The following is an 11,332-nucleotide window of genomic DNA, read 5'->3' as shown; positions in this document are numbered from 1 at the left end:
AAGCCCTCCTGCTCGGCTGCTGATCAGCCAATCTCTCATTCGCCGATAACAGCCGAGTCTAGCCATGCGAGCTGACACTGCGCCGGGATGGACGGCCCTGCTCAACGGAATCATGCGGTGAGGGCCATGACTCAATGACCCTGCGCCGGTGGATACTATGTTGGATGCAAGGATTTCAAGGAATGATTGACTGAATGATGGTCCCTTTCTCGGCCGGCTGAAGATGAACCGGCTTGTTCACGTGGGAGGGCCAACGTTGGACGGTTGGGGTTGATTGATTGTGCGTGCGGAGAATGCGGATTCGGCCGGTTTCGAGACTATCTTTAAACCCTGTGAGATAACGCATGGTGTTTGTGATACGACTGAGATAGTGCAACCAAGACGCTCAAACGGATCCTATTTTTTTTTTCCATTACTGCGTTCATTGAGATTCTTTTTGATGGAATAAGTGGAGGATAAGGTGAATGGCAAAATGACTCCCCAAAGCTGTGCAGCCGTGGTTGTCGGAGCTGGGCCCGCCGGCATCGCGGTGATGGGAAATCTGCTCGAGTTAGGCCTGAATAAGATTGCCTGGGTTGATCCCAGTTTCGACGGAGGCCGCGTGAATCGCAAGTACCGCGAGGTTCCTAGGTATGACAAGGGAAAACGACTCGCTAGAAGTCCATATTGACATCAACAGCAATACCAAGGTCCTCTTCTTCCAAGCATTTGCGACCGGCACGCAGCCATTCCGGCGAATCATCCGCAGCACGCCGCTGCCGAATGCGTTCTCAACCCTAATGAAGCTGGACCAAGACCAGACATGCTCGCTGCATTATGCGGCAGATATGTGTCGGGCTTTGACCGACGGGTTGCTCAAGATGGACGCAGTGGTCCAGGTTCGGGGAGAGGTTGTCTCAGCAGACCTGGACGATACCGTAAGCTTGATCCTTTTAAATCGTCAGGAAAAGGGATCATCCTGTTAACACCCGCAGACTTCACAACCCCAATGGACGGTCCATATCCGCCGTCAGGGCACATCCAATGACCAAACGGCCACGTCCATCATCACCCCACGGCTCATCCTCTGCACGGGCTCCGATCCCACCACGCCATCCATCCCAATCGATGCTGACAAACTATCCCGGCTCGACCTTGACACCGTCCTGCAGCCCAGCACTCTCTATCACACTTTGCCCAGAACCGAACCCCTCACCATCGCCGTCGTCGGTGGCTCTCACAGCGCTGTCCTCGCGCTCATGAATCTCTACGAGCTCGCTCGTGCAACCCACCCCCAGCTACGCATTAAATGGTTCACGCGTCATGCGCTCCGGTACGCAGAGTACCGCAACGACGAGCACGGCGCGTGGATCCTCCGCGATAACACGGGCCTGAAAGGCCAAGCCGCGGAGTTTGCGTGGGCACAGCTCGAGGATGATAAGCTTCCCCAGTCAGATGCCGGGAGATTCATCCAGAAGATCCCCATCTCGGAATCGGATGAGATGGATCTCTATGCGGAGCATCTCCCGCAGTGCACGCATATCGTGCATGCGATTGGGTTTACCCGCTCGCCGCTGCCTACACTAACGATTGCCGGGGATCGTACGAAGCCGATCCAGGACCAGCTGCAATGGGATTCATCGGTGGGTGGGTTCTTACTTCCTTGCGGAAAGGATACCGCGATGGTTGTACCCGGCTTACATGGTGCGGGCATTGCATTCCCGGAGAGGGTACGGGATCCGTTTGGGAATGTGGAATGGGCGGTTGGGTTTTTCAAGTTTATGAAGTTTTTGCGCAGGGTGTGTCCGATGTGGGTGTAAAGAGTAGGCATCCTTTGATGGCAGCTACGGAGACAGGCTTTCCGGTATCCCTGCTCCTAATTCTATTTTTATGGTAATCTGATAAGTCATACGTCTAGATTGAGCTCTTGATGTACTAAAGAGCTGCATAGAGATTACTATCCCTGCCGGAGCAATTGAACGTGAAAGAATACATATTTCTTGGGCAATGCAAGATAGATGATATTTTAGGAACAGGCTACTCGTGACGGATTGAAATAAGTATGCACCTGCATCGAATTTACAAGTTCCCGCCCTCAGCTTGGTAACCGAGGCTTTTAACAGCAGCTCGGAAAGAACATATAATCTAATAATGTCGTCGATGGCCCATGGTGCATGGATGATCTACTTTTGAGAGTCAAAGCAGCCAATCAATACGATTCGATCTGACAAATTGAACGCATCATAATCCTTCCCACAAATGCTTCTATTGATACAAAACGCAACCCAAAACCAAACTCGTACCAATCAGAAATTACTCGACTCCACCCGCAAGATCCTCTCCCGCCGGCGTGCCGCCCTATTCTTCTTCTTATGGCCCTTTTCGAACGCCACGGCACTGTTGTGGGAGCGGCCCACGTTGTCCAGGTCCTTGACCTTGTAAATACGGATGATCCAGTTCTCGCTAGTAAACGCCTCCTCAAGCGTGGTGAGCTGCGGGCCCTCCGTTGGCAACTGCGCGCCACGGACCCGGTCAACGGGTTGTCCGCCTTGGAAGAGCCGGTGGTAGTTGTGGTAGGACATCTTGTACCTGCAAGTGATCGTTAGCGAAAGAGATTCCATGTTAGGAGTAGGAATGCTTACATCAAGCTATTCCGCATCGTCGGGGTCGCCTCATTGTCCACACGGTACTCGCCGTGCATGGTGAAAAAGTCCCGCTCCTTGACCTCGTCTGGCCAGACGCCCTCGGCGATTCGCACCATCCACAGGAATTTGTTGATGTCGTCGCCCGAATAGCCCAGCAGGCCACCAAAGACCACTAGCACGTAGTCGACGTCGTGCTGCCGCAGGATGGGGTAGCTGACTTCCTCGCGCGAGCTCATCGCCTTGCCGACCGTCGCAATGTGCGTGTTGTTCCACGTGTTGTTGTCCACCAGCGTCGGTCGGTCTGCCATGCCGCCGATCTGGTAGCCATAGTCCCACCACGACATGATCTTGGCGTTGCGCGGTGTGTTCTGCCGCAGCCAGTAGTACGCCTCGCGGTAGTCATCGATGATCATCTGGCTACCGTCCGGCATCCGGCTCGCCAGCACCACCGACGGCGACGAGTACGCGTTCGACGTCACCCACGTGCAGTGCACCACGAACAGCAGCAGATAGCCTGCAACCAAGGACGTTGTGCATGTTCTGGAGAATGTCGATTGGATGAACCCGGTCTCCTTGTCCTTCGAGCCTTTTCCGGTCGTTGGCTTCATGAGCAGGAACGAGTCCAGCAACTGCGACAGAGCCACGCCGGCCGCCACGCAGACGATAGGCGTCAGCGTCAGCATCAATCGCACCATGACACCGGCAAAATAGCTTGCCAGCACCGAGTAAATCACCACAAACACATGCTCATCCCGCAGTTCCCGGAAGCACAGGTACACACCTGCCGGGAACAGCCAGACCAAGAATCCCAGGTCGAAAAAGAATGCCGGCCACGCTGTCGGCTGGTGCTCCGACACCGACGCAATGATGGGAATATGGACCTTGGCGTATCCAGTGTCCCACAGCGAGTAGAAGCGACCGGTCCAGGGCGCAATCACACCGGCCATCGTCAGAAGAACGAGAGCTAGGAACGAGACGCCAAAGAAGATAATCAGGGAGATGTTTAGCAGCGTCTGGAACTGTTTGCCCGGGATTTGTGAACGGACATATTCGACAAACGCCACCACCTGGATCAGCCCAAAGATTCCTGTCCATTGTCAGCATGCTTTAATTCGCATTGGATTGTCTCCTTACCTAGCGCCGACATGTGGTCACTGTTGCGGACTGGCAAGAATCCCACAAACGGGATCTGCATGCTCGCCAGCGTGCCCAAGGCGTACCAAGTGGTGTAGCTGATGTACAGGCGCGAACTGTACCGTCCCATCAAAATAAGAACGAACGTGTGCAGCGGAATCAAGTTCGTAATAAACACATAACCACCCCAGGCCGACACCATGTACCCATAGAACAGGGCCGTCAACGCTCCCCACATGATTGACCCGACCTTGACAGCCTTGACCCAGAGATAAAACGTAAACACCAGCAGGAAAATAGCAATGGCTTCATTGTCATAGCTACCTGCCACTGACCGCGAGATGTACCCCGGCGCAATGCCGACGAACGCGGCGGCCAGCAGCCCCGCCGAGGGAGACGGGGACACCTCGCAGGTCAGCAGATACGTAGCCAGGGCCGTCAGGCCGGAGAAGCCCGGAGCAAGCAGCACGCAAATGTTGCGGATGTCTACTGGGAACGTCAAGAACCGCAAAAGATGGTAGATAACACCACTCGTCACCATCAAACCGGGGTAGAGGGTGCCGCCCGTGACGCGTCCCAAAGGGTGCCATGTTCCTGCGCCGTTGTCAATGTTACGTGACGACGACTCAAGGTTATATAAAGGTACACGCACGGTCATCGAACCAATCCCAGAAGCTGTAAAAGCCATGTTCTACGAGGTGTTTTGTAGCTCGGAAGTTGAACCAGGGATCGACTGCAGCGGATCAGCATTCGGCCAGAATATCGCAACGGGGAATTCAAAGGCGCACATTCATGGATGATACTCTCGAAACCTGCAATAAAATTAGTATCTTAACTCATTGGCTTTGTGAATCGACATACGGATCACACTGAACAACCGGCTCGCAACAGCCGCGGCCGCAATGGTGCATAGAATGACGACGCGGAGAAGCCAGCGGGTGCTTCGGCCTGTTTGGCCCTTCAAAAAGGGCTCAATGTGTGAGAGGGCCATGACGGCCGCCGAACCACCAAGTCAGCTCAGGCAATGGAATTGGCAGACTGGCAGGACATGAGCTTCAACTCCCAAGTCGTCTCCGGGCATTGCCAGGTGGTCTCTTTGGCCTCAGAGTAGTTACGTATTTGAAGTGAAATGAACATACTAGCTGAAATTTTATAACCAATGATATTAAAAATACAACTGGAATCCTAACTTGATCAGTGTTAGCAACACCTTGGCACGCACCTTTCTGAACCGCAATTACAGAGTTTGTATTCAAATAACCTATCCCGAAGCTTGCGTAAGGCTTGGCACCGCCGCATTATATCGGCGGCTCGCCGTCAACATCGGAGCTTCCAGTGTGGTGTCTATCGACGATTCTCAAGCATAGTTCCTCCATTTTACTCTCACGGTCTCTACCGAGTTGCCTTTCAATTCACAATGACCCTCTCGCTGTTATCCCTCGAGCAACTGTCAAAAGCCCTCTCTGACTCCCCATCTCATGAAGCCCTCTTCCAAACACTAAGTCAATACGAGGATGAAGCGGCTCTGCTTTTCAATGATAACCAAATATCGGGCGATGCGAACCTTTTGAGCGCTTTTTACTCTTCATTCTTGATCTCCCATCTTCTTACGAATCAGCTGTATGTCCTCTCTATTCGATTCATGGTGAATCATGTGATTAACTCATGTGTAGTCATGAAGCCCGCGCTGCAACGCACCGGTTACCCCAAACGCTGGTTGCCAGCGATGCTGTCCTGCAGAATACCATTGCTTTGCTGAGAGCTGTGTGGCAGCACAAGCCATCAGAGGTTTACCGGATCCTCAGGCATCTTCCATGGCCGGAACCAGTGAACATCATAATCAGAAAATATGAAGGTAAGTCGACTTCTGCCATGCTCCAGCACTTATACAAATGATCGTGCTTTTAACGCATCACCTCCGTATGCAGCATATTATACCGAAAAGTCATTCGGGGAGATTAGCCGCGCTTTCGAAGCGATCAGACCCGATGTTGCTGCAGAGTATCTGGGGCTCGACCCGAGCTCGAACGTCGTAGAGGCCTTGACACAGAAGGGATGGACATGGGATGCACAGGCGCAATTACTGCGACCGAATCTCCCCACAGAACCCGTGAAGCTCGACGGGCAGCGAACGAACGGCATTCCTCGCCTTGTTGGACTTGTAAACAAGGCGAGCTGACGGAAATTGGTATGAGTCATGACTACATGAGCCTGTCTCTTTGCTGGCGATAAATAGATCAAGATTTGCTCTGCACAGAGCATTGCACAAAACCAGAGGATCTACAGGGAACACAGGGGTAGGGTCTATCGGACAACTAGGATCCTTTCCTCTTTACCCGTGGAAGTAACGCAAAGCAAAAACACAAATTCTAAATGATACAGAATGGCTCCTGCTGCGACTTCAAGAGCCACGTCTTCGTGATGATACAGTGATCGTCATGTTTGTCTCCCCTCATAAACTGAGCCCCGACCCCTTCAGCGTATATAACACCCACTCTATTTCGCTGTTTCCGCCGCCTTGGCTTGTAGGAACGCCTCCAGATCGAATCGGCTGTCCTCGGGATCTGTAATCACTGTTGCAGATATTAGCATTTGATCCTGCCTTGCCTGACACCTCAACTTGCGCAAAACGTATGACATACCTCCCCCGGTAGTCTTCGACTCTGCTGGCGCATGCCGCTTGCGGTACTCTGCCTTGGCCTGCTCGATCAACTTCTCCTTGCGCCGGTACTCGCGCTCAGCCTCGGCCTTCTTCGCTCGGGCGTCCAGGGTTGCCTGATGCCAGAAACCGTAGACCACGCCGGCGGCGAGGGCGGAATAACGCAGAACCTGAAAACATCACATATTCGATCAGCCCTTGAACGTGCCCGTCGAGAAACGCAAGACTCCATGGCAAAGATTCCTTGCACTCACATTGACGCCCTGAGAAGCCATTATTGCCGAGGATGATTCCTCTTATCCCTCTTCGAGAAACGGTCGCAAACAAGAACCAAGTGAATGGCACCGAGAAACCAAAGAAAAATTCGAACCCGAAGCCGGCGCGGGCAGCCAATTGAGCAGTTCTCGGGTCAATGGCTGTGACAGTCCAAGCCGAACGGCGTTCCTAAGGTTGGCGAGATTTTGATCTCGGAGGTGTGATGCTGACTAAGCATCCGGAAGAGCTGCCCGCTCGCCGCGACTCGGGACAACCACGTCTCAGGTTAGGGTCAATGAAGAATAGCCTGGGTTTAGGGTTGCTGCAGAGCAGGCGAACCTCGGCCCAGTCGCAATGCAGTCGCGCAAGGATGAGATTCTCGCCAAGCGGGCGAAGCTCGCCGAGCTGAAACGGCAGCGCGAGTTACGGCAGAAGGAGTTTAACCAGACGCGAGCGAGCATTGGGGACAGCTCAGAGGTAAGTCTACACACTTTCAACTTCCGAGAATAGGCACAGTCTGATTGAATGTAGGTTGTATCAACCTCGTCAAGTCGTGCTGACAGCCGAGCCGAGCTCGATAGCCTCATCTCACGGCTTGTCGATCGCCCATCCCCTTCTCATTTTCGCGATGGCGAAGGTGGTTCCCGCAGAGGTAGCCGACCCAATTCGGTGCTTAGCGCGAGCCAGCTGAGCGGCGACAATGCGGATCTGGGGTCGCCCGTTCGGCCCATGACGCAGTCTATCGCGACGCAGACCGATGCCACGGATGCGGCCGTGCCAAGTGCCCCCGAGCCCGCGCCCGAACCCCCCAAGAAGGAGATCGTGACGTACAGCAAGGCCATTCAGACGGATGATCTGCCGCCACCTCCGGACGCCGCGGCGCAGGAGACCACGTCGGATGCGGAAGACGGTGAGACGCCCACCGCCAACAAGAGGTTGAGCCGGCGCGAGCGGGAACGGGATGAGGAGATCAGAGAACGGCTGCGAAAGGAGATTGAGGAGGAAATTCAGGCAACGAAGTCTCAAGAGAGCGGACTGGGATCGACACAGCTACGATTCCCGCTACGGACATTAGATGATGACGAGCTCAGAGCTGTTACATCCTCAGAGGAGTTCCTTGACTTCGTGGATCGGTCCACGAAAGTGATTGAGCGGGCGCTGGACGAGGAGTACGATGTCCTGGCTGACTACGAGCTGGGCGGCGTCAATGCCGAGGACGAGGATGAAGAGGAGTACGGGAGGAAACGAAGAGGCATCAAGGAAGTAGCTCAGTTTTACGACGAGCGATGGAGCAAGAAGCGCATGATTAGTGATTTGAGCTTCTCTCCCAAGGTATGTCTGGTTAATACACGACAGAGGGTCTACCTAACAATGCTTTAGTTTCCCGAGCTCGTTCTCGCAGCGTACACCAAGAATCCAACGGCGCCGCATGAGCCGGATGGGTTGCTGCAGATCTGGAACCAGCACCTCCATTCGCGGCCGGAATACGTCTTCCACTCGACGTCGGACATCCTCGCGGCTAAGTTTTCCCCGTTCCATCCGAACCTGATCGTCGGCGGCACGTACTCTGGACAGGTCCTGCTTTGGGACACGCGGTCGTCCCGAGCCGGTGGTGGGGCACCTGTCCAAAAGACGCCATTGACAGGGTCCGGACACACGCATCCTGTGTACAGCATTGCGATTGTTGGTACGCAGAATGCGCACAACATTCTGACGGCGTCGACAGATGGTGTTGTCTGCGGTTGGACGGTTGATATGCTCTCTCAACCGCAGGAGTATCTCGAGCTAACAACGCCGCCGCCGTCTCGCACAGAGGACTTGGCACCGACCACCATGTCGTTCCCGCAGTCGGATCCGACGTTCTTTTTGGTCGGCACCGAGGAAGGCACTATCTACCCGTGCCATCGGTACGACCGCGCGGGCGCCAAGGCCGGCACCGACCAGCGGCTTGCGTACCGCGGCCACGCAGCGCCTGTTATGTCGACATCGTTCCACCCAGCCCGCGGTCCCGTCGACCTGGGAGACCTACTTCTAAGTTCTAGCCTCGACTGGAGCGTTAAGCTCTGGCGGGTGCGGCCACCAGCCACCACCGCGGCGTCGGCCGGCGGCGTGGCGGCAGGCCCGCAGGTGGTCTCGCCGCTCCTGGACATCAACCGGGAAGACGTGGTTTACGATGCCAAGTGGTCGCCGCATCGCCCAGGTGTGTTTGGGCTGGTCGATGGCGGTGGTCACCTGGAGATCTGGGACCTCTGCACGGACACGGAAGTTCCCGTCGTGCGTGCAGAGCCATCCCGTGGGCGCGGCGGTGTGCTTACGCGCAGCCTTAACAAGCTCGCCTGGGAGGAGCGTGAGGGCCGCAAGGTGGCAGTCGGCGGTTTGGACGGTGTGGTCACTGTCTTCGAAGTGGGCAAGGCACTCAGCGGGACGGTCGAGGAGGTGCCGTCGGAGGAATGGACCAACATGAAGCGGCTAGTCTCGAAGCTGGAACAGAGCGACCGGGGGATTTAATATTTGTTCAGATACCCATGTTTGTCTGTGTACATACTCGGTCCAATAATGAATCTGATCAATTGTACGATAAGGCTTAGTAAGCATGGCAGACAGTCTGCCTGAATCCGGCAATATCAAACCATCAAACTTCGATCCAGAGACACAGACAAAGGATCCTTTGTTCAATCTCAATTCAGCCATGTCTCGATCCGGACGGCGAACACGGAGGGAGCTTCGGACACCGGGTGGCCCGCGCGGTAGCGTCCCACGGAAAAGCGCGTTAACCGTAGTTTTGACCGTGGCGAATGTGTCGGCGGGATTCCCCAGAGCAACCGGGCAAAAGGAACTTGGGCCTAGGCCTCTGCGCCAGTACGGGGTGAGCTGCCTGCATGAAGTCATTTGACTCCTGATTATTATTGCTCTTAAATCGGGCTTGTCCTTTTGTTCTTTAAGCCAGTCGAGAGACTCGAACTGGTGGTCAATGATCTGTTGTGTAGCATTCCAGCATTCTTCGCTAATATCTCCGTTGAATTGCTGCTGTCACCTGCGGGGGCCACGCTCAATACAACTTTGAACTACGAGTACAGTATACGGCTTGAAGCTTCCATAGCTACCAACTGTCAGCATGGTGGAATTCATCCCGCCGCCCGACCCTCAAACCCTCTTGCCGCCGTTCCTGGCATGTCTCCCTGCCGCCTTTGTCGCGACGCGGCCACCACCCGTGCTCTTCCCACTGCTGTCCCCGATCCTACGGCAGCGGGTGCACATTTTCAGTTCCATGGCGACGTCGGCGCCCTCGCCAGAAGAGAACTCATGGTTACGGTTGCTCTGCTGGGGCGACGACAAGGCGGACCGCGTGGCGAGCTTGGTCGAGGGCATCAACTTTGAGCCCCACCCCGCGTCCGGCGAGGTTGAGGTTCCCGACAATTTGACGGTGACATTTAAACGGTTGGACGAGGAGACACTCAAGGCGCAGGTCGCCTTGCCCGAATACAAGATTGGTGTGCAGTATGTCTGGTGTTCGAGTGATCCAGACGGTGGTGGAAGTGGGTGGAGGATCGCCGAGGTGGTGCCCCGGGACCGCCCTGCCGATACGGAAGATGACGCGACATGGTCGTCGTCGATTCAGGAAGCGAACGCGCGGGCACGCGAGCGGGTGATTGACGACGCACTACGGGAAGCGGAAGAGAAGGAGAAAGAAAGCAGAACGAACGGGACGCAGGTTGTGAAGGAGAATGTGGACACATCGAAAGATGACGACGACGATGATGAAGATGCTTACTGGGCTCGATACGACGCCACACCTGGCCGCACCCCATCTATCAAGACCCCTGCGCCACGGGCGCCCGCTACGGCATCGCAGATGCTGTCCGAGGACAACTACTTTGCGCAGTACGCGGGCGTGCAGCCCGTCATGGACAGCAATGACCCGTCCGTGAACGTCGAGGACGCGGGTGAGACGACCCTGAACGGGGACCTGCTCTCTAATTTGATCCGACAGCACACGCAGGAGCTGCAAGCACGAGAACACAACGGCAGCGAACCGCAGCGCGTGGACATCGATCCATCGCTGAACCACCCGCGCCCGGCATCGACCTCGTCCGGCTCAGACGCGATCGCCAAGCTCGAGCAAGAGGCCGAGAACCGAACGGCGTCTGAAGTGGCCATCAAGCAGCACATTAGCACCAGTATCAAGAGCCTGTACCGGCTGGCCAGGGCGACGGGCATGGGGCTCGAGGAGTTTCAGAACATCGTGCGGACAGAGGTGGAGTTGCTGGGGTTAGCGGATGATGATTAATCGAAGTTACGGTCTCGGGAATTGCATCTCCTTGCTTGCTTGTACTGTACATATCTGCTGGTATTACTTGTATGGCGTTTGAAGGGAGCATTCTTCTATGTATGTACTCCGTCTTGAATCTATGTAGCATTTCGGCCAATAGCAGTCCGAAAACTGGTGGATTAATCAGCATATTTCTAGTCCTTGATTGGCTGAATGCGCAGCTCTAATAATGTACCCGTAGAGACCACGCAACCATCAGCATCATCGCCAGGACGGAGAACGCCCAGCAGACAGTGATTGTACAGCTTCAAGTCTTTGTCTTTCCTTACTTTTCCTTTATTTTATTACTTTGACGATGCTTATTCTTTGATTGTCAGTGTGTCCTTCAAT

The 11,332-nt window shown here is 54.9% G+C and overlaps 7 protein-coding genes across 7 annotated transcripts; 4 read left to right on the top strand and 3 right to left on the bottom strand.

Annotated features, from left to right (window-relative positions):
- Positions 1 to 58: 58 nt before the first annotated feature.
- VTN49DRAFT_6119 (uncharacterized protein) lies at positions 59 to 346 on the bottom strand (the record flags this gene model as incomplete). The annotated part of the gene is made up of 2 exons (XM_069414252.1): positions 59 to 140; positions 192 to 346. 2 exons carry the CDS (start codon positions 344 to 346, stop codon positions 59 to 61), a joined length of 237 nt encoding a protein of 78 aa, XP_069265517.1.
- Positions 347 to 472: 126 nt separating this feature from the next.
- Positions 473 to 1,799, top strand: VTN49DRAFT_6118 (uncharacterized protein; the record flags this gene model as incomplete). Its single annotated transcript, XM_069414251.1, has 3 exons — positions 473 to 630; positions 680 to 917; positions 975 to 1,799. 3 exons carry the CDS (start codon positions 473 to 475, stop codon positions 1,797 to 1,799), a joined length of 1,221 nt encoding a protein of 406 aa, XP_069265516.1.
- Positions 1,800 to 2,285: 486 nt separating this feature from the next.
- On the bottom strand, positions 2,286 to 4,749 carry VTN49DRAFT_6117 (uncharacterized protein; the record flags this gene model as incomplete). Its single annotated transcript, XM_069414250.1, has 6 exons — positions 2,286 to 2,568; positions 2,622 to 3,711; positions 3,759 to 4,352; positions 4,411 to 4,491; positions 4,547 to 4,570; positions 4,620 to 4,749. The coding sequence occupies 6 exons, from the start codon at positions 4,747 to 4,749 to the stop codon at positions 2,286 to 2,288; spliced, it is 2,202 nt and encodes a 733-aa protein (XP_069265515.1).
- Positions 4,750 to 5,175: 426 nt separating this feature from the next.
- VTN49DRAFT_6116 (uncharacterized protein) lies at positions 5,176 to 5,937 on the top strand (the record flags this gene model as incomplete). The annotated part of the gene is made up of 3 exons (XM_069414249.1): positions 5,176 to 5,378; positions 5,432 to 5,613; positions 5,687 to 5,937. The coding sequence occupies 3 exons, from the start codon at positions 5,176 to 5,178 to the stop codon at positions 5,935 to 5,937; spliced, it is 636 nt and encodes a 211-aa protein (XP_069265514.1).
- A 317-nt stretch (positions 5,938 to 6,254) lies between these two features.
- On the bottom strand, positions 6,255 to 6,692 carry VTN49DRAFT_6115 (uncharacterized protein; the record flags this gene model as incomplete). The annotated part of the gene is made up of 3 exons (XM_069414248.1): positions 6,255 to 6,331; positions 6,401 to 6,587; positions 6,672 to 6,692. 3 exons carry the CDS (start codon positions 6,690 to 6,692, stop codon positions 6,255 to 6,257), a joined length of 285 nt encoding a protein of 94 aa, XP_069265513.1.
- Positions 6,693 to 7,026: 334 nt separating this feature from the next.
- VTN49DRAFT_6114 (uncharacterized protein) lies at positions 7,027 to 9,180 on the top strand (the record flags this gene model as incomplete). Its single annotated transcript, XM_069414247.1, has 3 exons — positions 7,027 to 7,149; positions 7,204 to 8,004; positions 8,053 to 9,180. 3 exons carry the CDS (start codon positions 7,027 to 7,029, stop codon positions 9,178 to 9,180), a joined length of 2,052 nt encoding a protein of 683 aa, XP_069265512.1.
- A 607-nt stretch (positions 9,181 to 9,787) lies between these two features.
- On the top strand, positions 9,788 to 10,960 carry VTN49DRAFT_6113 (uncharacterized protein; the record flags this gene model as incomplete). Its single annotated transcript, XM_069414246.1, has 1 exon — positions 9,788 to 10,960. One exon carries the CDS (start codon positions 9,788 to 9,790, stop codon positions 10,958 to 10,960), a length of 1,173 nt encoding a protein of 390 aa, XP_069265511.1.
- Positions 10,961 to 11,332: the final 372 nt, after the last annotated feature.

Source organism: Thermomyces lanuginosus (genome assembly GCF_041956635.1).
Source record: "Thermomyces lanuginosus strain ATCC 200065 unplaced genomic scaffold VTN49scaffold_40, whole genome shotgun sequence".
NCBI lineage: Eukaryota > Fungi > Ascomycota > Eurotiomycetes > Eurotiales > Trichocomaceae > Thermomyces > Thermomyces lanuginosus.
The sequence above is the reverse complement of the archived record's forward strand: the minus strand, read 5'-3'. Positions and strand labels throughout refer to the sequence as shown.